This window comes from Triturus cristatus, chromosome 11 (genome assembly GCF_964204655.1).
Source record: "Triturus cristatus chromosome 11, aTriCri1.1, whole genome shotgun sequence".
In the NCBI taxonomy this organism is placed as follows: domain Eukaryota; kingdom Metazoa; phylum Chordata; class Amphibia; order Caudata; family Salamandridae; genus Triturus; species Triturus cristatus.
In genome coordinates, this window is record NC_140594.1 from 121,194,840 (window position 1) to 121,220,796 (window position 25,957).

The following is a 25,957-nucleotide window of genomic DNA, read 5'->3' on the forward strand; positions in this document are numbered from 1 at the left end:
CTGCGATTCTGGCTCATGTTAAATTGTCGGACTGTGACGTAGACATATAAGCACTCTATGTTTTGGGGCAGTTAGCACTACACTCTGCCACCCTGCCATGAGCGCAGGGATGTAACGCCGGCGGACCCACGTTCCCCATGGGATGATTCCCTTAGGGTTCCTCACTCGGAGCTCTTATTTACAGTTAAAGGGTTTAGGTGGGAGGGTATCACAACCTGTTCGGGTGGTTGGTGTGGGTGGGGAGGGGGGGGTTTGAAACGCATATTCTGAAACACCTGTCACAAGGTAAATGTGCACCTCGATGTGTGTTGTTGCTGACACGTGCGATTGCTTACCTGCTACTTATTGCAAATGAAGTCGTGAAGTCTGATACTTGGGCCAGAACCTTGAGGTTTTCTGATGTAGAGGGAGCTACGTCATCCGCAATGTGTCCCATCTATTCAATATCTATACTCTACATGTCATACCTAAAATGTCTCACATGGAATGTAAGAGGTCTAAACGACCGTAGGAAGGCGAGACCAGTACACTCATACCTCGCTAGACATGGAGTGGACATATGTCTACTGCAGGAAACACACCTAACGGGGGATATGGTATGCATGCTTAGACACAACAGATGGGGTGAGGTGGTGGACTGCGGGTACTCCAACTACTCACGGGGAGTGGCTATACTTATACGAAGGGGACTGCAGTGGCGCACGCACAGCACATTGTTAGAAAGTGACGGTCGATATATATTACTGCAAGGCACTCTATATAATACACCCATGGTGATCATAAACACATATGGCCCGAACACGGATGCTCCGGCCTTCTTTCAAATTATTAGGTACATGGTACAGTCCTTGGCTCCTGTTGCGGTGTTCTGGGGCGGAGATTTCAATGTGGTTCTCTCGGAGGAGGTGGATAGGCGGGGATCATCACGGGAACACCATCCGAGAGCAGCCGCAATGCTCCAGGACATTAAGTCTGAACTAGAGTTGGTGGATTCCTTGAGAATGCTACACCCAACACTAAGAGAAGGAACATGCGTGTCACACCACCGTAGCGCATGGTCGAGGCTTGACTACTAACTACTATCCAGAGACATGCACACATGGGTCACTGAAGCGGTGCACCACCCACGCACTCTCTTGGACCATGCACCTGCACAACTGACACTTAAAGTACCAGATCCCTATACAACCCCATTCAGTTGGAGATTTCCCTCAGGGGCGCTGCAGGACCAGGTATTCCTCGAAGAACTACAGGGAAAGATAGCGGAATATTTTACATTTAATGAGGGCACAGTGGAATCCCAGGGCATGCTATGGGAGGCATTCAAAGCTGTAATACGGGGTGACTGCATAGCGCTCAAGAAAGGGGTACTTAGAGATATACGTAACACATTACAAAAACTGGAGAGGGAGATAGGTGAGCTTGGAACGTGCCAGGGAGCGTACCCCGTCCCAGGCTATTGCGGCGCAGATCAGAACTAAACTGTCAGAATTCCAAGCAGAAGCGGAAAGGGAAATAGCATATTTATACAAGCATGCTAAGGCACGACGATATGGAGAATGGGATAGAGCCGGGAAAACGTTAGCGGGCCTATTGAGAACACCCAAGGGAGCTGACTATATAACTGAACTGTCTACAGAAGACGGTGAAAGGGTCAGAACACCGCCAAAAATCCTACCACAATGACCAGATACTATGAGAAGCTCTATACTTCCCAGTCCAATTCTTCAGTCTGACATTGTAGATTATTTGGACACTATGGCGCTGGCATGGTTTAGTGACAGTGCTAGACAATACATGGAGCTCCCCATCACGGTTGAAGATATTAAACAAGTGATTGGAAGTATGCCGGCGGGAAAGGCTCCGGGAGCGGACGGGCTGACTGCAGCCTTTTATAAGGAATATTCTGATTTTATAGCCCCACGCCTCCTGCAGGTATATCTGGAGGCGGTGGAGACGGGGTTCCTCCCTCCCACCCTACGTAAGGCCACCATTATCGCCCTGCTGAAGCCAGATAAAGATCCTAGTGCACCTGATTCGTACCGGCCCCTTTCCCTAATAAATTTAGATGCAAAAATATACGCCAGACTCATAGCCAACCGGCTGCAACCTATGCTGCCGCAGATAGCGCTGCCGGACCAATGTGGTTTTACACCGGATCGCTCAACAGCCCAACGTTGTTTGGCCTGCTATATTATTTAGCTCCACATGTTCAAGCAATAGCCACGTTGTTAGACGCCACGAAGGCATTTGATTCGCTGGAGTGGCGATTCCTGTTTACACTGCTACCCCGCTTAGGGTTTTGCCCCCTATTCATCCGACAAATACAGTTGCTATATGCAGGCCCTGTGGCACAAGTCAAGATTAATGGACGAATGTCGGAGCCTTTTGCCATAACAAGGGGAACAAGACAGGTATGCCTCCTGTCGCCCTTGTTGTTTGCCATTGCCACTGAGCCATTGGCGGCCCGGCTGCGCCAGCACCATACGCAGCGGAGCATAGGATTTACGTCTCGGGGACTGTTGATTTCTATGTATGCAGACGATATGATAATATATCTAACCCGAAAGAAAACTTCGTAGCTGTAATGAGAGAGATCGTCCGCTATGGTGGGCTCACAGGAATCCAGGTAAACTGGTCAAAATCGGTGATCTTTCCCTCACAGATGACACCACCCCAGTGGAAGTAGAATTTCCTATTCAGTGGGCAAATGGTGAAGTTAATTATTTGGGAATATGGGTGACCAGATCACTCCAGGAAATATGGCTTGCGAACTATGGGAAAGTAATGGACTGGATAGAGTAAGATAAAGCGATGGAGACAACTTCCACTATCACTGATGGGTCGTATATCCATCATCAAGATGGTAATCCTGCCCAAACTATTATACTTGTTTGTAAACATTCTGATGCCGTTGAATACTCACTTTTTCCGGAAACTGAGATCCAATATGATAGATCTGGTGTGTGCTTCGAACTTTATGCATACAGCGCACAAGCGCAGTACTTGCACTTCTGGCAGCACCCAACGCCATTTCAGCCACACGTGGCGGTAGAAATAGATAAAGTAGCCCCCATGCCTCTAAACAGGGCAATCTATCAGCCTTACAAGAGACCCCACTCAGAAATTGACATGGTAGAAACCATGAGGTGGGCATGGACAGGAATTGCGCAGTGGGCCAAGCTTGAGGAACTTTGCGCCCCATCCATGCCAATAGGGGTTAACCCGCTACTAACTCCATTAATGGACAAAGCCATTGCATTAAGAGCAAAAGCATGTGCGTTGGAAAGGGGCAGCGATCTATTCCCGGGAGACACGTTTCTGTCGATACAGAAAATGTCTAACCCCGATACACCCACGGCATCGGACATGTTGTATTATCAGATTAGGGCCGCATGCCGCGCTAGATACTTATCATTTCCACAAGCGCCTCCTGCACTGCCTGCACTAGAGAATATATTGGTTAACCCCTCACCCCGTAAATTGATTACGCGAATCTACAGCATAACACAAAAAGAGTCACCTATAATCATATGCACCACAAGAGCAGATTGGGAGAATAACTCCAATCTCACTATCACGGAAAAACAATGGCAATATTGCTGTTCACAATTAGAAAACCTCTCCCCCAATTATAGACTAAGACTAATTCATTTTAACTTTCTACATAGATTGTACCGGACGCCCTCCCAACTGCATCGTATGGGCATTTACCCGGACACAAAATGCTGGAGATGTGGTGCCCAAGAGGCCACATTCTCCCATCTGGCATTGTACTGCAGACCTGTTGAGTGCTTTTGGATGGCAGTCTTGGGGCATATCAGGCAAATAACTAACACCGAGGTAAGGGCATCCCCGCTGACAGCACTCCTGGGCTACATGGCAGAAGTCCCGAAGAAGTCCCGAAAACTTACGTCCATGCTGCTCTTGTTAGCTAAAAGGCAGGTTGCGCTTAATTGGAAGAAGCAACGAGCCCCTACAATAGCAGCATGGTTGAATAATGTAATATACTGCAAGGACCAGCTGTCCAATTATCGGGAATTAATGCCTAGCTGATCCAGACCTTTGGATATTTGGCAACCATTTGCCGCCTGGCTAGACGCGGGAGGTTTAGATCTATGCAGGAACTAAGCATATATGCTGTGGTTGAGCGGCCGGGGCTGGGGGTAATCACTAACCATTTCGGACTGGGATCTAGGGTAAGGGGAGCAAGAGGTGTAAATCCAGGACAAGTGACATGAAAGGGTATGGAAGATCGGACCAACTACATCACTCATATGAATCACACGACATACAGGGTGGCACTACAGTCCATTCGAATAGGGTAGGTGGGAGGGGGCAGAGGGGTGGTTACTGGTAAGTTAAATCAGGTTTTATTGTGAATAAACTCAAGACATATGCTGTGGCAGGCTCATCAAAAGACAATGGGATGCTACTACACAAATGTTTGACTTCGCTGCCGGCCCGTTGGGTTGTAGGCATGAAAGCTGTGTCCTGTTAGTCAAGTAATATTGCAATTGATGCTGCCGGCCTCCGGGTTGTGTGCATACAGCTGTGTCGCGAAAGTCTGTTTAAATAATAAAAAATGTAAAAAAAAAAAAAACAATAGGCCTGCAGGAGCTGTCTGGGCAGCGCTGTCCTCGTAACCAGCTTGTCGTGTTAGTGGTTATCAGTGGCGGCTGGTGACTTTTGTAAGTGGTGAGGCGTAAAATGATTTATACTGCACGGTAGCGAGCGCAGCGAGCGAGCCCGAACAACCTAAGGAGGGTTCGGGGGGGTTCTCCCCCCGAGAAAATTTTGAAAATAGTGGACAAATGGTGCATTTGCAAGCAAATTTGAGAAAGCAGGAAGGTTAATAAAGCAATTGTGAAAGTGCAGTTATTACCTTAATAAAGAGATGTCATATAACATAGGTAGCTGCTTATTCAGTATAACCACAGAACTTCTTAACAGACTTCGAGATATAATGCATTTCTGAGTACCTCAGAAATGCATATTTAACAAACAAGTAAACGGGTCGCAAAGGAGCAGCATTCAAAATATTGTCACTTTTTATAGATAAAATCAGCACGTCTGTCTTTAAGAGCAGCAGACTTTTCAATAACTTGAAGGTTAAAGTCTGGTATTCTGTTAACTAGATCTCTCTCTATTGAGAGCATTGCTAATGTATTTAGTCTTTCCTGAATCATGGTGTTCCTCAGGAATGTCTTAATTCTGTTCAAAGTGGAAAAACATCGTTCCGCCTCTGCTGTTGTCATTGGAGTGGTAATTACTATTTTAAGTAAAGCCACTGTTTCCGTAAGTGACTTTTCCATGTTAAGGTTCTGAATTAAAGCAAGCAAAGAAATTGCACCAGTGGCCTGCCGATATACATGCATGCTGTACAGTACAGTTAATTAAGTTCTCAGATCCTCTTTGATTAGCATAGGGTAAGCTTCCACAGCCTTATTCAGAGCTCTGGGAAGGAATTATCACATTTTGCAAACATATCACTTTGCAGTAATTTGGCAGTCACCAAATGGTTTGTGAAAGAAAAACATTCCTTTGCCTGCAGAATGATAGTGTCACATATCTCTTTTGCAATTCGGACCAGACTGCTGATGTATTTTTCTGCGGTTGGAGAAAGTAGAATCATTAGGCAGTCTGCTATCTAAATTGTCGACCCTTTCTCTGACTTTGTTAATGCTGGTGACAAAGTCAGTGGTAGCACTTTCCACAGAGACAGTATCTGTTTCACGTTTTTGTAACCTCTCATATAGTGCGTCAACATGAGGCATTATGTCAAAAAACAAAAACAGGAAAAACTGGAACTCCCTGTCTTGCAGTGTTCTAGCAAAGCCACGGGCCTCTTTCCCACTTTTAAATTAAAAGTCTTCATCGGCTTCTATGGTGTCGAAACATTTCTCAAGGTCAACCCTATATTGGTATATTAGGCAGACTGTACGTATGTGGAAATTCCAGCGAGTTGTGCCTCCCTTTGGAATCCTTCTGTTGACAATTGTATTAAGTACCTCCGTTCTTTTGGGGGGGAACGTGTGAAGAATGCTGCCATTCCTCCTATATCCATAAAGAATATCTTTTCCTCAGATCTTTCCTACTGCTTGTTGCATAATCAGATTAAGTTGGTGGGCATAACAGTGCACATAATGGGCATTAGGGTACACGTCTCAAATTTTTTTTTTGTACTCCACCGGTGGTTCCACTCATTACTGCAGCACCATCATAGCTTTGTGCAATCAGTTTTTGTTTTTGAGACTGCTCTGGAAAAATCAAATTTAGCTGTTGTAGAATAGCTGGAGAAATGCTTTCTGCACTAGAGTCTTTTAAATGTGTAAAACCATAGAACCTCTCCACAACTCTGCTGTCATTATCAAGGTACCGAAAGATCAGTACAGACTGTGTTTTAGTGGCCACATCAGTGGTGTCATCAGCCTGAAGAGCCACAAAGTCGGTGTTTTTCAACTCTTGCATAATATTGCTTTTTACAATCTCTAGCATGCACTCAAGCAGTTCATTTTGTATTATTTTAGAGGTGCCCTTGAAGACTGTAGCACTCCTAGGTGTGCTTCCATTTCACGGTCTATGCTAGTTATTAAATCCACAAGGCCTCTGAATATACCAGGATTTGCGGAGCTTTGAGATTCATCATGCCCCCGTAATGCCAGTTCAAAAGCACCACAGAAACGAATGCAATCAATGATTTTTGATAGTATGTGTCTATTCCTATCAACTGTTTCATTGTGTTTCTTTATTGTTTTGCGGTACGCATCGCTTATGTGGGCTTCAATCGGTGTGTCTCCCAACATTCCCAGTCTCGTCAGGTTTTCCATGTGTATTTTTGTGTGTGCATGCTTCTTTACTTTATCTGATAAATGCTTCAAGTCTTTTACTCCTTTTTTTGTCCAAGGAATTTCACCACCAAACAGGAAGCAGAACAGAGAATTTGTAGAAGTACACCCTGTCAGCCAATCAACTTTTGTGTACCAGGTGTTTGAGAACGAACGTGTGTAAATCTTCCCTCTGTCTTGGGAACTTTGCTGTAGGTTTAGGTCTGGCCGATGAGGTCCTAGTTGTTTTACAATTAGTTTCTCTTCACGTTTCAGTCCAATGAACGGCTTTGCAAGTAGTTGCTCTACTGTATTCATGGTGTCTTACCAATATTAAAGTTACCTGTCAATAATCAAAGTACAACGTATGAGGTTGGATGTAAATACATCCTATTTCTGTATAAATGCATATCTTGTGCATTATTGCCATATATCTCCAACAGTTCCCCTTTGCACAATATGACTGATAAAAATATAGCCTTATAGCCTGCTTCCTTGGTGTGCCACACTGGTTGCGAAGGCACTCAAGCAGACATATATCCTAAGCAAGCCACAGGTAAGGGCCTATTACAAGGCAAGAGAGAGGGCCTTTAACAACCGGTATCGCAAGAGGCAGGTGGGCGGTAAAAGGCTATTATTACACTACATCCAATCAATGACAGTAGAATGTTTCAAATTAAAAAAAGGGAAACAAAGTCAAACATTGGGAACACAAGGCTTACACCAGCCGTTATTATCCCTGAGCCAATTCATTGTCTTCAATCGAGCGCTCAACATTCAAATCGATATTTAGTACTGATTACACAGTTATATGCCTCAAATAAAATTGATGCTGATGTGACTGTAGACACCACCCACCATGTAGACAACATACATAGCCCTTAACTACAATGTAAAAAATATAGCATCAGTTTTCTTACCTTAAACGCTGGGGTTGTTGACTGTTGTAGAGGCGCAAGAGCAGCAAAGGAGGTTGGTGCCTCTTCCTGTTTGCCCAAAAATTAGGTATAGTTAAGCAGCATGAGGCTTTACCAGATGCTGAAAAGCAGAATATAACAATATTAGTGTTGGTCTTTCCCAGTATTTACACAAAGCAAATGTAGCATTTATGTAGAGCTTACTTCCCCTGAGGAGGCATTGAAATATTTTAAGTACCCCATTATTTTTTCTTGTATAGTCATACTCGTTCAAATGCAAGGTGTCAGCGCGCTTTACATCAACAGTAGCATATTACATGTACATTAAATTATATAAGTTTGTAATTGAATGTACAGGAATTGTTACATAAAACTGGGGGATTGCAAGGTGTAGAAGTCACATATCATCTTCCATAGCTCACTGTGCTATTATCCTTGCAATGCGCTCAAACATACACAATAGACCTGCTAAACATATATGTGAGGGCTTTAGATCTGATGTCACTTCTTATGATGCCACTTCCTGTAAAGTCGTGACTTGTGATGCCACTTTCAATGATATCAATTCCTGTGATGCCATGTGTGATATGTATTTGAGGGTGTAGCCCTAGCGCACAGTACACAAGACCTCGCTGTTTTACATTCCCGCCCTGATGCAATGCTTATTTATCGTTGTATTGAAATCTGAAATTACATTTTTTGCACGAGTGCGGCCAGTTATATAATCGGAATGCAGCTTTGTAAAATATAGATTTTTTTACTTCGCAAGCATGTCGCTGGCTAAGGTGTGCTACTATAATACAATACATACTTTGCATAGGCAAAAACGCAGTTTTATAAATGTGGACTCAACTCGGAAGAGCACATTTGTAGAGGTGGGACCAGCCACAGCACCTGTTATAATATTATGATGAACTGCTGCCACAATGACCGGCTCTGGTCATAAGTCACGGGCTGTTCATCGGCAAGCGCAGCTCTGTCGGTGTGAGTGAATCCAGCCATTTATATCCGAGCATTTTTCTCCCAATTAACCAAGTGGCTCTAAGGAGTCAGACGCAAAAAAAAAATGGCCGACGGGAAGAAAGGGAAGCGGGAAACGAAGAGCTTCCAAATAGGCGCAACAGAAGCGAATGCAAGATTCGAAACAAGGGCTATTTGAAAGACTCTTGATTGAAACGACGATGCAGCCATTAAATAAGCAATATGTTGTTCTGAAGGAGCAAAAGCGGTTTCCTCAATTGCGAAGCTGTTCACTTCCACAGACAAGAATCTTCAACTAGAAGAGGTCGGCCATTGGGAACCAACGTGGGGCTGAATTCAGTCTCTGGGTGCACGTGGAAGCTTGCACTATACAGAGTGATTTTATTTATGCCTTGTCTGCCCTGGAAGTAGTGCTATAAGACTTTTTCGTGCTTTTAACTCCATTTTTATTTAATTGTATTTAGTTTTATTGTGTCCTAGGAGCAGTTCGGCAAAGCCATTCTATAGTATCTAAATTAGGCAAGACAAATAGCACATGTACTGAAAGGACTGGGACATCCTCACTAGAATGCTTACAAAATGCCTGCCAGGTTTCTCCCACCCTGAAATGTAGGTTGAATCAAAGTATGTTGACTCCTATATGACCAATAGGAAGAAGACTTTGCATTTGTTTTTAATTTCTTTGCAGCTTGCCCCACAGACCAGGCATAAGAGCGCTTTACCTATGAACATAGAAAGCATAAAACAACTTTTTGCTGCATTGAAATTTCCGCTCAAAAGAGAATTTATTAAATTTTGAGCAGACGCCAGAAACAATAGTTTTAAATACATAGTCATCGCATAACGTGACATAATGCATGTTCAGTGATTATTGTTTACGCATAGTAATTTATAAGTGACATCAAATTGATATTGAAATGAACTCGGCAGATGTGAACTAAAGCAAGAAGCTAAGAGAGCTTTGAAGAGCTGGCACCAGTCGGTCTCTGTGGGAGGGGCGGGGGTCAGGATGTCTTAGTTTGGAAATGGTGCTGATAAGTGCTTCAGGTCTTAAATAAGCAAAAAGGGCTATTGGATTGTGTTGGTCTTTCTGAGTGAGTGCTAATTAAATGCTAATACTTACGGCACGCAATAAAAATGGGGGAGCGGAGCACTGACTGAGTGAGTAGCAGTGTCTACTACTATCCGATCGAGGTTGCCGGACAGACGGTGATGGTGATAAGTTGAGTTGACTCGTGTCCCATGTCTCACACAGTCTGAGTCTCTCCTCTCTCGACTGTAGACTAGATAACTCGTGCTGGCGCAGTCAAGACTAGGGTCAGGAGTACTCAGTCAGAGGATGACTTCTGATTTGCCCAGCACCGCAGCACGAAATAGTAGAAATTGCAGAACGGCCAATCACTGCATGGCTTAACAATAAGCCGTTACAGTTATTGGCCGTCCGTTTCTATGTTGGGCGGCCCTCCCACCCCCGCGGTGCCAACTGGCTGTGTAACTAAACCGCGCTCTACACGAGCAGCGGCAACCAATACCGACGCTAGAGAGCGCCAGGATTGACGTGTGTGAGCAGGCAAACTCGACGCTCATTTTGCGACTACTGGGGACGGAGATTTCGGCCCAGCTCCCTGTCACCAATATGTTTTGTACAGAAAGCATTGCAGCGCATGTTGGATTCCTGGCAGGCAGTCAACCGTACATGCGCACTACACTGCTGCTGTCGTGTGTCGTCCCTCATCATTCCTGACAGTGCGCGCCACTCGGCTTGTGTCACATGACATGACGCCGCCGTGGGACTCGCACAAGCAAAATCTATGAATATTCAATTTGGCAATATTTTCAACTTTCAAACTTTTATAAAAGAACATATTATAAAAGTTTGAAAGTTGAAATGGTACCAATAGTAATAGGTGGGGCAACGCCCCACCGCCCTAATGGTAAAACCGCCACAGGTGGTTATCACCATAGCTGGGCAATCATGCAGTCTGGGTGCACAGACCAGAGACCAAATGAACTCACTACTTAATGCATGTGGTTGTGGGATAGCTGTGGAACACTGGCTTTAACACGTTTGTGAGCTCAAACCAAGTTGAAGAAAGGCTATCACTCTCTGGACAGAAGATGGAAGTGTGCATCAGGGTTATGCCAGCACAGAGACTTGCTTGCATCACTTGGACTGCTACAAATCTGAATCTGGGAAAGACAGGGCCATTGGTTTGGGGGTTAATGAACACATTGTGTCTATAAAACAATATTATGGGTTTAAATCTTTTTTTTTTTTGTAGGATGAATGCAAACATGGAAATGGTACATACCGAGAGTAAAATAAAGCATAACATCATGTGGCAACAGTGTTGCCAGTACACAGATGTGAATAAAGCGGATATCAATAAGAACATGCATGGAATCAACTCTTATATTGGCCTTACCCTGAGAAGAAGCAGAGTAATGAGAAAGAATGCAGTATCCACAACACAGATTATTATATTACTATACATCAGTTTCCTTCCCCCTTTCTAAAGAGGTAGAACAATTACACCACTTGCCAACTACACCTGACAGAACTTGCCCTTACCACCCTCCAGGGACACTCAAATAGAGAAGCAACGTATCACTGCTTTTCACGAGTTGTTTCTCCCTTCAAAGATACTGCATAAAGACCCTAGCAGAGTCAGCCATGCTCTATTTATGTAGCAGGTAAAACCAATGACACTGTCATTCCTTTGACTGCCATCTCTTGTTTAATGTCTAGTTTTGCAGCGTGAATCTTTTCTGGATTCACATGCTGTGCATTATTCCCACTATTCCGCCATCTAGTGGTTGGGTCCGGAATTGTTGTATGTGTCCCTTTTTAGGTCTCGCCTGACCCAGCGCATGTGCTGGTCTGGCGAGACTTATTGAGAGGGGTCCAAAAAGTGCTACCAGGCCAGCCTGGAGCTACAGTGCGTGTGCGCGGGCGCTCGCGCCGCGCTTTACCGCGATTACTTTCACTTTAGCGGACGCACGGCCGCTTTGATGTTTAATCGCAATCACTTTCGCGGCCGCACAGCCGCTTTGCATAGCCAATAGGTCTCGCTTTTGGGACCTTATAAGTATTTAGTTATGCAACTGTTGCATGGCTAAACACTTATAAGGTCCCAAAGGCGAGACTGATTGGCTATGCCAATGCTTGTTTGTTGTTGTTGGTGGGTGTCAACATACCACCATTTGGTTTCCTCTTGTGACGTCGACGAGCTTCCTCCGGAAGCTCCCACCTTTGGTCTCCATCTTCAGATTTTTTTTCCACTATTGGGTCTGGATCGATACGGAAGGAGCTACTGGGATTTGGGTAGAAGAATTGATGAAAAGTAAGGACAAACTTCTACAGAACAGCGATACAACAATTCGAAGTACCAGACTTTGATTCAAGGTGCCGGAGTGTGCTGAAAGGTGAAAACAACAGCCTCCGACAACAAACAGAGAAAGCGCATGCAGGGGGCTCCCTGTACGCGGTAATGGACAAGACACTATTTAAGCTCTGCAAAAATTGTATACACAAGTACGCACAAAAGGATCAGCATCCGGTCTGCAACCTTCGCCTGCCGCTGGATCAACGAAGTGACGATTGCAACCTGTGCTCGGCTTTCACCCCAAAGACTTTGAGGGTAAGAGAGAGACAGAGAAGAGCCAACTACAACATGCAGGGCCAAGGCACAGCACCATCGCTTCTAGACCTGGACCTCTCCAGCGAAGAGGAGGACCACCTCGCTGAAGGGCCAGAAGTTGATGAGGACAGAGCCGTCTCAGTCGTAGAGGTCGAGAAGAAGACTTCGAAGGAGGTAAGAGAACCACCGACCTCTAAAAAGCTAGACGAGCCATGAAAAACTGACTCAAAGTCCTCAAAAGGAGCCTTGGCTTAGAAGCACACGATGGCCGCAGCCCCGTCCAGAGACAAACACTCCGTCAGATCCGTAGACTATGACTCTGTGACAGCGAAAACCCTAGGAAAAAGTCAAAGATGTCGAATGACTGTCACGAAAAAGACTCGTCGACTTCGAAATGAGAGAAGTCAAAACAGGCTTCGGCGGCATCAAGCATGAAAAGAAAGGCGGAAGGTCTCGATGCCGAAGCTCACGTGTCCGAGATAGAAAAGAAGAGGAGGAGGCTAGAAGCGGAAATGGCAAGTATTTTGCAACGCAATAAAGAATTCGATGAAAGTTTGAAGAAATTCAAGATACTGCCGAAAACTTTGACGGAAGGGGAAAAGGCAGTCTGGAGTTACAGCCTACAACAACACCCGAAGCGCTCGACTAAGAGGAATTCTTCGAAGAAGGAGAAGATGAGGGACAAACTTACGTGAGTTTGGCGACCTCGGAGGTCCAAGACCTACAATGGCAAGATCTTGATGCCGATTCACCTGAATAGGCGGTGGATACATATCCTTCGAGGCCTTCACCACCAGATGACATTGGGATGTACATACAAGTCATAAAGAAGGCAGCAGATACTTCTGGAGTACAACTGGAGGGGAAAAAAAACAGAGACTTTGATGCCTACTCAATCCAGGAACCCACTCCTCTCTATGCTGCCAAGGTATTGGATCAAGGAAAAGAAGCATTTAAAGATCCTGCCACATGCAAGGCAGTCACACCAAGAGGAGAAAAAAATACAAACATCCTCAAAGGACCCTATTTGCATCAAAGGGTCAGGGCCAGCTGACTCAATTATAACATCCACAGCTAGGAAAAGAGAAAATGTACTAACCACCATTGGTCCACCACTAGACAAAGAAAGCAGGAGGATGGACCTTATGGGGAGAAAGGTCGAGAGGAGTGCGGCAAATCATTGGCGCATATCAAATTATGAATGCATTGCTAAACAGGCATGCATATCAACATTGGTAAGAGGTTGGAGACCTACTAAAGCACCTGCCAGAACAGTTCTAAAGAAGGGCAAGCCACTTAGTAGAAGAAGGGAAAAACATAGCGAACACATGTTTAAAATCAGCCCTAGATGCAGCAGAAACATCAAGCAGGCAGATGATGATCGCATCACCGAAAGAAGGCCCGCATGGCTGTGGATATCCGGTTTCAAGCCAGAAGTACAAACAACATACTGAACTCACCGTTCAGTGGGGAACAACTGTTTGGTAGCGTCGTAGATGACAAGCTAAACCAATTCAAAAAGGACAATGAGACGGCAAGATCTATGGGCGCCCTATAATTCAGAGGCATACGTAGAGGCACCCCCTCAAGGAGGCTGGCGGGCAGAGGTAAACATCAACCTACAACCATGCATCAAACATATCAACCGACTTACCAAGGAGTAAGCCAGGGACAACAACAAGGGCAACAGCAGAATTGGCAATACCAGCAAGGAAGACTATCTTTTTGAGGGCGCCCCAGGGGAAGAGGCCTGCTACATCGAGGAGGACCGCAAACCGTAACAAAGTGACTGCATTCCAAGGCACGGGCACTCTCCAAAAGCATCACGGAGTCTGATCCTGAAAGTACATTCAATAGAAAGACAACATCAGTTGAAAAAACAGTTTCTCTAGCATACTACACCAGTAGGAGGCAGGTTAAAATACTTCCTCCAAAAATGGGGAAAGGTCACTTCAGACAAATGGATATTAAACGTAACCCAGTACAGTTACTGCATAGAGCTAAACAAGCAACCTCCAAACAAAAGACCAAACAAAAAGATACATTCAAAAGGAGAATTATCTCTTCTACTCCAAGAGGTGCAAGAACTTCGAGCCAAAGATGCAATAGAACAGGTACCATACAAGGAAAGGAACAGCATTTACTCCACGTACTTCCTAATTCCAAAGGTAGACGGAACATTGCGTCCAATATTAGACCTGAGGTTTCTCAACAAATTCGTAAAAATACAAAGATTCAAAATGACAGCTCTGCAAGAGGTGATACCTCAGTTGCAAAAAGGAGACTACATGGCAACCATGAACTTAAAAGATGCATACTTGCACATTCCCATTAACAAAAAACACGAGTGTATTAAGATTTGTGGTCAACAAAACACATTACCAGTTCAAAGTGCTGGCATTCGGTCTGAAATCAGCACCAAGAATGTTCACAAAGTGCCTAGCTGCAGTAGCCGCTCATCTGAGAAGACAAGGAATTCATGTATATCCGTACCTAGACAACTGGTCTTTAAAAGCAAGCTCCCACAGTCTCTGCAAACAGCATATACAACAAGTGATAGAGACACTAGTTCAAATAGGATTTCCTATACATTAGGACAAATCCTCGCCGGAACAAGAAAGTGTTTTTAGGAGCAGAGATCAATACAATATTAGGGAAAGGGTTCCCAAGCATGAATAGAAGATTAGCCCTCCTGAAGGACACACACATACACCAGAGGGGGCAAGCTCTGACAGTGAGGACAGTGGGGAAACTACTAGGAATGATGGCTTCATGCATTCTTTTGATCCCCAACATTCGATTACACATGAGGCCGTTCCAAGAATGACTTCAAGAGCAATGGTCACAAGTAACAGGGAGTTGGGAAGATCTAGTGGTTGTCACGCATACAGTTCATCAGGAGATAGCATGGTAGAACAAAACAAATATAGCACAAGGCAGGCTATTCACACAACCGACTCCAACAGTGACCATAACAACAGATGCTTCCCAGAGAGGATGGGGAGCGCACATGAACAACTTCAAAGTAAGGGGATTGTGGACACAGCAGGATGCTATGAAGCACATCAATATCCTGGAGTTAAAGACAGTGTTCCTATCCTTAAAAGCTTTTCAGAAAGAGCTCTACAGAAAAAGTTTTAATACAGACAACACAACCACCATGTTTTACATAAACAAACAAGGAGGAACACAATCTTTAGCACTCTCAACTCTAGCTCAACAACCTTGGAGATGGGCAGTCCCAAAGAGCATAGACATAATAGCAATACATCTGCCAGGAAAGGACAATGTAGAAGCAGACAGAGCAGACAAACGTCATCATCCCACGAGTGGGAAATGAATCAATGGGAAATCCACAACATTTTCCAACAAGCATTGGCATAGCCAATAGGTCTCGCCTTTGGGACCTTATAAGTGTTTAGCCATGCAACAGTTGCATAACTAAATACTTATAAGGTGCCAAAAGCGAGACCTATTGGCTATGCAAAGCGGCCGTGCGGCAGCTCAAGCTAAAGTGATCGCAATCGCGATCAAACTTCAAAGCGGCCGTGAAAGTGAAAGTAATCGAGGTAAAGCGCGGCGCGCGCTTCCGCGCACATGCACTGTAGCTCTAGGCTGGCCTGGTAGCACTTTTTGGAGCCCTCTCAATAAGTCTTGCCAGACCAGCGCATGCGCTGGGTCAGGCGAGACCTAAAAATGGGGAACTCTGCAAATCGACCTATCTGCAACACCCCACAATGCGAAATGCCAAAGCTTTGCATCCAAGCAAGCTTGCAATCAGTCCCTAGGGAATGCGCTATGGATAGACTGGTCAGGGAAATTAGCGTACGCTTTTCCCCCCCGATATCACTTCTACACAGGGTGATCAACAAATGCAAGATCAGCCACATGACCATGATTCTCATTGCACCACAATGGGCCAGGCAGACTCAGAGATAATGGAGATATCTCAAGGAAAAATGCACACATTACCAAAAAGACAAGACTTACTAACCATGCAAGACGGAAAGGTACTTCACCCAGAACCCGAGAGCCTAAGCCTTTCGGCATGGCTCCTGAGGACTTAGAATTTGCACACCTCAAACTGCCAGAAAGCAAAATGGCACTTGTAAGAGAAGCTAGGAAACCAACAACAAGAAAATTTTACTCGGCAAAATGGTGAAAATTCTCTCAATGGTGCCTTAAAGAACATCTTTCAAAAGGATCACCAAGGAGAAAACAGTTATGAAGTAGTTAACACGTTTACTACAGAGTAAACTAAGCTAGACATCATTAAAAGTACACTTAGTAGTAATTGTAGCATATACAAGAGGTGAAACCGGGAAAAGTTTCTTCACTTCTCACGTTGTCAAAAGATTCCTAGAAGCAGCAAAAAGAATCGCACCTCCAAAAATGGTGCCAGCACCCACATGGAACCTAAATATAGTGCTCGCTCAGCTGATGAAGCATTACACAGGCAACGCCACAAATGCTCACGCTAAAAATGTTCTTTTTAGAAGCAATAACATCTCTACGTAGAGTTAGTGAATTGCAAGCACTAACACTACAGGAACCCTACGTCCAAATACATGATGACAGGATTGTCATGAGAACCGATCCAAGTTTTATGCCAAAGGTGGTATCAAAATTCCACATGAACCAAACTATACAAAGTCCAGGTTTCTTCCAAAAACCAAAGACACAAGCAAAGAAAGCATTGCACACTCTTGACGCTAGAAGAGCAGTCATGTATTACATTGAAAAAACCAAAGAATACAGGAAAACTAAGCACCAATTCAAGACATTTGCCTAGCAGCAACATGGTCTTCAGTGCACACGTTCACAAAACATTTTTGTGTGGATATTCAAATGAATAAAGAAGCACTAGTAGGACAATAGGTTCTACAACATCTATTCACAAACCAGCGCTCCTCTTCCACCCAGCCACCACAAGACTGACAAACCGCTACAAAGTCTATGCACAGCATGTGAATCCAGAAAAGATTCACGCTGCAAAACAAATAGTTTCTTACCTGTCGATGTAGTTTTGCTGCTTGAAGAATTTTCTGGATTCACTAGCGAACCCACCCTCCTCCGCCAGAAAAGATAAGACTGGGAAGGAAAAAAAAAAAAAATCCGAAGATGGCGACCAAAGGTGGGAGCGTCGGGAGGAAGCTCTTAGACGTCACAAGAGGACACCAAATGGAGGTATGTCGACGCCCACCAACCACACACACACACACAAAACAAGCATTGGCATAGCCAATAGGTCTCGCCCTTGGGACCTTACAAGTGTTTAGCCCTGCAACAGTTGCATAACTAAATACTTATAAGGTCCCAAAAGCGAGACCTATTGGCTATGCCAAGCGGCCGCGAAAGTGAAAGTAATCACGGTAAAGAGCGGCACGCGCGCCCGAGCACATGCACTGTAGTTCTAGGCTGGCCTGGTAGCACTTTTTGGAGCCCTCTCAAAAAGTCTCGCCAGACCAGCGCATGCTCTGGGGCAGGCGAGACCTAAAAAAGGGGATACATACAACAATTCCGATCCCAACCACTAGATGGCGGAATAATGGGAGTAATGCACAGCATGTGAATCCAGAAATTTCTTGAAGCTGCAAAACTACACCGACAGGTAAGAAGCTATTCGTTATTGCCCTTTGCCTTGCTTCTCTTTTCAGGCCAGGAAAGACTGAAAGCCTAGCATTTCCCAGGGACAAAGTTTTGTGCAATTTGAAAACTCCCAGTAATCTTTCCATCTACATCGCTGGTTAGCTTGATCATCATGGTGCCTCCAGACTCTTAACTTTTGTTTCAGGTTGTCTGAAAGCCTTCCATGTTTGTTGGCCCCTTCCACTCCCAGTCTCTTGAGCTTACCAGATCTCTCTGAACGGTAAACATTTCTTCCTTGATTTTCATCATTGAAGCTTCCAGCATGACCTCCAACACATTTAGGAGAAATCTCAACCGAACATTATCTAGATAGTCAGTACACGTTAGCGCTTAAATTGCACATCCCCAGGACACCAAGGGCCTTGTATCCAAAGCTATTTTGCGGCCACCAAGGCTCCAATTCTCAAAATCGGAGCCTTTACGACAGCAAAATTGGTTTTGGATATGTTCAAAACCCCAATTGGGATTTGGTAATTCATTGCTAAATCGCAAGGTAAGTTCAAAATTACATACAGAATTGCAAATTGAAAGGGGCATGTTTTGGGTGTCTCTTCTAATTTGTGATTTCTAATGGTATGTATCAATGGTTTGTGACTGTAATTGCAGTGGCACATCATTGATGGTTACAAACAGCTCAAAGGAGATGGTAATCCACTTGCAAACAGATAGGGGCCCCTAAAGGGTAGACACTGGCAGCTATAATTTTTTTTAAAAAAAGTTATAGAAACTTTTTTCTTTTTTTAATACATCCAGTTTTTCTTTAATGGAAGAAAGATTGCTTTATTTAAAACCATTCACAGCCATAGAGGTCTGCTGACCCCAGAAGGCCATCATCTCTGTGATGGTATCGATTCATAGTGGGTCACAATTTACAACCTATCTCATGCATATTAATGAGGTGGATAAGATAATGACATCTGCCCCCATCCGAATCAGAATTGTGTGAACCAACATGTTTGAACATATGCTGCTTTGCAAAAAACAATGCATTTGGTAAAAGTTGGTGCTCAAATTGCAACCACTTTCGCCTAATGCATTATACGAACATAAGGCCCCAAATCCTTAAGTTGTTTCTCTAACTTCTTCTCGTTCCCCAAGGTACGTCATACTCAGTGCAGTTTTCTGGCTTTCTGGATGTCATTCATTCTTGCAGCTGAGCTGTTCCCGTATGTGGAACAGAAATAAAAAGATTTATGGTTGAACAACTTAACAGGAACACACAGATGCTGACTTTTTATAATGATAATGCCATTTCTTTCGATAACACAGGACTAGGAGCTGAATGTGACAAACCTGGATACTCTCTTTGATGCATACAGTTTCAAGAGCCTCTGGCCAAGAAACATTACAATTTTGGTTGCTGAATGGGCACGAGTCCAGTATCCCTAAAAGATAGGTTTATGCTGGACTGGTTGGAGAATATTCTTTATGCTTTCCTTCCGACTCCACTTTTAAAGAGGGTCTTCAATCATCCTGGCCATGCTAAACGGACCCTGCCAGGTCTGTAAAGGGTCATCATTCTTTCACTGTGATCAACCCTTTTGACTTTGGTCCACCTTATTGCTTTGAAACCACCCACTCACTTTACATGTTTGGTTCCCAAAAACTATTTGAGAGTTGGCCACGTGTCCCATTTAACAATCCGAAGGTTCAAGAGTCTGCAAAAAATGTGCTACTTTATCTCAATACAAGAGCAAATGGTTGCAGTTTTGTTGATGGGTGTCTCTCAAGACAATGAGAGTACTTGTTCTCTGCCAGCAAGATCATTGAGTGCCATCTGACTGAATTCTACACTAAGCGATCTATGTAGCAGAGCAAATTCGGGGGGAGGGAGGCAAGGACATGCAGCACTTCATAGAGCTGTGCACTCACTAGCACAGATTGTGTTTGCCCAAACCAGCACAGCACAGCTCGCACAGTGCAGCACAAACTGCTGAGTAGTGCAGTGTACCACAGAACATGTTGCACATTGTGCAGCTCTAAAAAGTGCATTGTGGCTTCACTACGATGTATAAAACTTGATTAATAAGTTGTATGGTATTATATTGTTTTAAGCAACCTAAGGCATTTTCCACAAGCATGCTTCTGAGATTAGTTCTGCTGAGTTTCTACTAAATATTTATCACCCAGTTCACATGTAAGCAAGCACAAAATCAGACTGAAAATCTAGTCTCTTTCTGTGTTCTATGCTATTGAAATGACTATCGTATCTTTGGAGAGCATTAGCTGCCCCAGTTGTCCTCTATCTCTCGGTCTGCAGTTCCTTTTGCCCATGCTGTAGAAGTGATTGCTTTCAGAAAGGTAAGTGGCGTAAAATTGTGAACACATTTTTGCAATATTAGTAGGATTTCCTCTTCTACATTTTAGTTCAGATAGCAGGAAAGGTACCGATTGTTGTATTTGGAGATATTTTAAGTGTTAACATGTCCAATGATGAATCTTCTGAAAACGTGCTTCATTCTTTGGCACAGATGTTATATGGTTCTTTAGAATTAGATAGCAAAAAATAATCATTCACAGTGCCAAAATAGTCACCAGAGACGTGATCAGTTTTTTTTTTCTCGGAGTTTTATATAGCGTGAACTGGAGCCTAAGGTATCAGAGCGCTTTACATGAGCACCAGTTGCGTTACAGACGGGACACATTCGTTTTTGCTAGGCACAGGGAGATTAAGTGATTTGCCCAGAATCAAAGGATGTTGAGCATTGTTGCCGAGACTTGAACCTGGTTCCCCAGATTTGACGTCGACCACCCTGCCGTTAAGCCACAGCCTCTCCTCAGTTGAGTTCTATATTTATAGGGCTTTGGAGGAAAAGTAGAAAATTTACCTGTGATTTGGTGGAAACTGCTCTTGCCATTGTGACGTGAGATTGGCGCAGCCAAAACTTGTTCTGTAATGTGTCACATATTTTAACTTGTTTCATACATTGGATCACAAGTAATAGATGGACTTAAATGTTTAACAGTGGTATTAATACTGCTGCATATGGAGGTAGAATATAGATCAAGCCACTTTAAAGATCCCTCTCAAAGTATACCAACATGTACGAATCCTAGGAAGATGTGCATTAAGTGGCATTGGTGAGTAAGGCACAAAACTGGAATTGAGATGAGGTTGGAAGAAAGGGAGTAGTTCCTGGAGTGAGATGGTGAGCTGAGTATGGATGGTTTAGATTATGCCAGCAGTGAGGGATGAATGTGTCAGAAGTGAAATAGGCATGTGCAATGTATCGAATGAAATGAGCATAGAAGGGTGGCAGGTCTGAAAGGAAAATTAAGTCACTTGGCCTACTGAAAGGCTAGAAGAAACTTACTACTACAAACATTGCTCTTTGCTCTCTTAGAAGGAAAGAGCTGCTGTGAACCACCAATCCTAATAATCAAAATTGTGAAGTTCCAAAAAGCAGTATAGTACTGGCATGTTGTATAATGTTTAGTAACTGATATACCATTACTGTATCTTCCCTTTCTTATCTTGACACCATTAATTCCTATTACACAGATCTGCAAAGACTCACATTATAATTTATTTGTGAAAACACTAGAATTGAGTTACATGACATACTGAACTAAACAATTGAAATAAAATTCTGTCAAGTGGCAAATTTCGACTGTTGAACGTGACTAGACTATTTTGCTTTACATGCTTCAGAAAGGATGTACTGTTGAGTGCTAGTCTCATAGACCTTTTTTGTTTTTGCAGGGAGAGGGCTTTTCATCGCTGCCTTCCCCAGCAATGCTGTCATCTGTATTGGAAGCCCCGGTCACCAGTCAGGCACCCGCTTCTGAGTCCTCTGTGTCTACCTGTGGCAGTGAATTCTATGCAGAAGTATCATCAAGCCTGTTGGCTGAGTTTGAGGTAGATGGAAGTCCACAACTGGAACTATCCCAGCTGAGCATTGTCTCTGGTGGTGACTGGTCTGCTCATGCAGAAGAAAAGTGCAGATTACAGTTCAAATATCATGAGGGAACACCAGAAAACTGCTGGTCAGCTGGGCGGGCTCATGCAGCAGAGGAGTCTCCGATCAAGGGTAGGAATGAACAAACCACAGATGTGATGGAAGCACAGATTTCCATTAAAAGCAGCGCCCTTGACAGCTTTACAGAGTCTGGTGAGAGCCGACTGCTGGAGACCATTAACAAGGAGGCCATAGAAGTGACGGATAAAGTTGCAACAGAAGGAGAAAAAATGGGGTGCTTTAAAATTGAGAAATTTGCAACTAAGGTTGTGACCTCTGAAAAGCTTCAGTCTCAGAAATCTCTGGAGCATGAAGCACTTGAACAGATGGAATGGGAACCCCAAGAAACATTGGAGAAGATGGACAGTAAACAGTTGGACCAGGCCGGTCAAGTGGTGTTGGAACCTGAGGCCTCTAAGACATGGGCCGCAAAGAAACCACTATGTTGGGAGTCCCAATTGGCATTTGAACGAGAAACTCTGGAAGTGCTGAAAGGGAAGGCATGTGGGGTCCTGGAGCAGGAAGACGGGAAAGCATTGGATAAGGAAAGCAAAGAGGCAGCAGTTCAGAAAGCATTGCATCAGGCAGTGGATGAGGTGATAGAACGTGAGACACAGAAGGAAGCCTTGGACGAGCTGGTGACTCAAAGAGCACGGGAGCTGGAGACAGGGAGAGTGCTTATGCTGGAGATACTATGTAGAAAAACTCCGGAAGCTACATACAGAGAGACACAAGATCAGGAAAACTGGGCTCCAATGGATCTAGAGGCGTTAGCACAGGAAGCCCAGGAGGCATTGGAGCAGGAGGCCCAGGAAGCATTGGAACGAGAGGCTCAAGAAGCACTGGAGCAAGAGGCCCGTGAGGTTCTCGAGTATGAGACTCGAGAGAGGCTGGAGCAGGAAGCCCGGGAGGCATTAGAACAGGAAGCCTATGAAGCAGCATGTCGAGAATTGGCAGCACAAGAGAACTGGGCAGCAATGGTGGCAGAACAGGGCAACTGGGCAGTGATGGATCTGGAGTCCAGGGTGGGTTTGGAACAGGAGGAACTGGAACTGGAGGCCTGGGAAATTTTACAGTCTGAGGCTGGAGCAGTGATGGAGCAAAAGGACTGGGATGCAGCATCCCATGAAAAAGCAGAGCAAGTGAACTGGGCAGCAATGGATAATCAGACCAGAGAGGCTCTACTGCAGAAGGCACTGGAGCTGGAGGCCCAGGAACCTCCGCAGTGTGAGGACATAGAAAAGCAGGAGGCATGGGATGCAGCCTCCCAAGAGGAAGCGGAGGAAGAGAACTGGGCAGCAGTGGATAAGCAGACCAGAGTGGCTCTGCAGCAGGAGGCACTGGAGCGGATGGCCAAGGAATCTCTGCAGTGTGAGGCTGTAGAGGAGCAGGAGCAGGAGCAGGAGGCGTGGGATGAAGCATCCACAGAGGAGATGGAGCAAGAGAACTGGGCGACAATGGATCTGGAGGCCCAGTCTGCAGAAGAAAAGGCCTCTATTAAACAACTGCCTGCAACATCTAGCGATTCACAGTATCAGAATGAGGTAGAGTATGAGAGGCAACATGCGAAAACATATTTATTGATTTTTAATTTGTTGTAATTAAGGCCATGCTTTCCCCACCATGGATCTGCCAATGGCTCCCATGGGCACAAAGAAGGGAGGAAGGACTTGTAAGTGCAGTGGTTGGTGAGTTTTAAGTGGAGCTCGATCATCAAAGGGGTAACAAGAGACTTTTTTTATGAGTTAACTTGGTAAACCTCTCCAACACTTATCTATACTACTAACAAAAACTGCCAAGCTCTGAGATAGGATGTTGTTAACCCTACTTGTATGAGGGACAATAACACTTTACTAGCTGCATTAACTCGATTCTTCTAAAAAAAAAAAGTATGTAGTTCCTCACCCACACAAGGTTGCATGCTTCATTCTTGGGATGCTCCTTCGCCAGCAAGTATGTGGGGCGGGCTCAGCCAGGTCCATTGTGCTTTGTGTTTTTGGCTTTCTGAGGGTTCAATATGTTTAAAGTTTTATTAAGAGTGGATTGGTATTTCTAAGATTTATTCACTCATGTAGCCAACTTATACAAGGTTAAAAACAGCATGATGAGGGTGAAGGTTTGTTTCTAGGAAACCTCATCACTAATTCGTGGTCGACATGATTCTGCCCTACTTATTCCAATGCTTTCTCATTTTATTTTACCCCAAAGAGACTCCAGGCTGGAACTTGCGTTTCTATAAAGGAATAAACTTCTCTACAGGTGCTCCAGTGGCGGTACCTAATATGCTACCTTTGTGTCTCCAATGGTGGCGCGTTGGAAAATCTCAAGTTACAACCATATTACTGACTGACAGGTTTAACATTTCATTATATGATTTCCCTGTTGGGTTAGAATAAATCGGTAATTTCAGGGCAGTTAGGAGGGCCTAGATGTTCTGATGAAAGCCATGGGACATTTACTGCACAACAGTTAGGGCAGAAGCATGTCGACCAGAAGTTAGTGATAAGTAAGGTGCCTGCTGGAGCTAGGTTGGTGACATTTCCAAGTTCATTTAACTTAGCCTAGCATAGAGATGTGCAAGCAGCTGCTTGCAGAGGGCAAGTCTGAGGAATTCATTGGGAAGGTACAGCTTTGTTTGGTAATACATCAATCTGCTGTCCCAGCAGTGCAGTTTGAATTGTACTTCTTGGAGCATGGTTTCATGGTACAGGATTCATAGGGAAGAACATATTTGCTAATTGAGGTATAGTGAGGAAAGGGAACATATCTGGATGACTTGGGAAGCTCATAATTGAGAGGGGGAGAAATTTTTGTAACTGTGTGGAATGTTTAGTGATAGTAGGCCATGGTGCGGTTCAAGGGATGGGTATAGTATGTTGTAGCTTTGTTTTGCTCAAAACAGTCCCTGAGCATTGTAGCAGGAAGTGTTGACATCCTTGTGAATTGGCATCTTCAGTTTCTGACCCTGTGATGGTATGCCTTTAAGTAAGTGGTCTCTTTAGATTGTGATATTCATTTGTTGCATGTTGAACCTCCGTTTTAATGCAGTGTGTCGATATAAATTACTTACCTTTTCCGGGAGCCAAGGACTGGACATTTGGTGGCAGGGGCTACCAGTCCGAAAGGAGTCTAGGTAGGTGCCGTCCCTTTGGTTAAGACCAGAACTGTAGCAGCGTTGATTCTTAACCTTAGTCTCAAGTGTGTTTATGTGTACCATTTTAGAGGCTGGCTGCAGTAGTGCCGAAGGCGAAAGAATATCCCTCAAGATGCAAGGGAACAACAATCTCGGACATGCTGGACAGTGAAGGTATGGTGCAGCATACATTAGGCTTTCAGTAGTCCTTTTATTTGCTTAGATTGCAAAGAAACCTTAGTTTACTAAATTATTTGTTTACTGTTAAAAAATGACTGTTAATCTGCCATTTATTTCACTGTCAAACAGTAGGCATGATTTATTTTAACACGTTGGCCTCTTATTTGGGTTGGTTTGATGTTTTAGTGAGTTCTTTCCAGAAGGTCTTTGGTTTTCATCAAGTCGGGTCAGGTTTGAATAAGGCAATTTATGGGAAATGGCAATGTTTTTTAAGCTTACTTCTTTACCGCTGGAATGTTTTTCAATTGCCTTTCAGCAGCAATCCAATGTCTGCTGCGCTGTTTAAATTCATATTTCTCATTGCATTACTAAGTTAGTCAACACTTTTACATAAAAGTATATTCAGCAAAGCACTAAACATGTTTGTATATGCTTATAGAGGCACACTTTAACCTAAAAACTCTGGATCAATACACCAAAATACTTTGTTGCAGCAAATTTCAAGTAGACCTTTGTGAAAGGAAGTGCATTGTCCGTAACATGGATGCGGTGGGTAAACGCGCTGCAAGCTTTCTCCCTCAACCTGCTATACACCATATTTTTCCCAGACAAACTGCTTTTGAGGACCTGAGCCTCCTTTCTTCCAAAAGTGATAACTCCTTTTCACGCT

General features: G+C 44.1%; 1 protein-coding gene across 1 annotated transcript in view; it reads left to right on the forward strand.

Moving 5' to 3' along the window:
* PRR14L (proline rich 14 like) overlaps positions 1-25,957 on the forward strand; it is a 405,768-nt gene that overhangs the window by 80,924 nt on the left and 298,887 nt on the right. Inside the window, exons 2-3 of the mRNA XM_085636172.1 lie at positions 21,719-23,518; positions 25,197-25,281. Of these exons, the coding sequence (XP_085492298.1) occupies positions 21,752-23,518; positions 25,197-25,281 (1,852 nt within the window). The 5' untranslated portion in view covers positions 21,719-21,751. The remainder of the gene's footprint in view (positions 1-21,718; positions 23,519-25,196; positions 25,282-25,957) is intronic.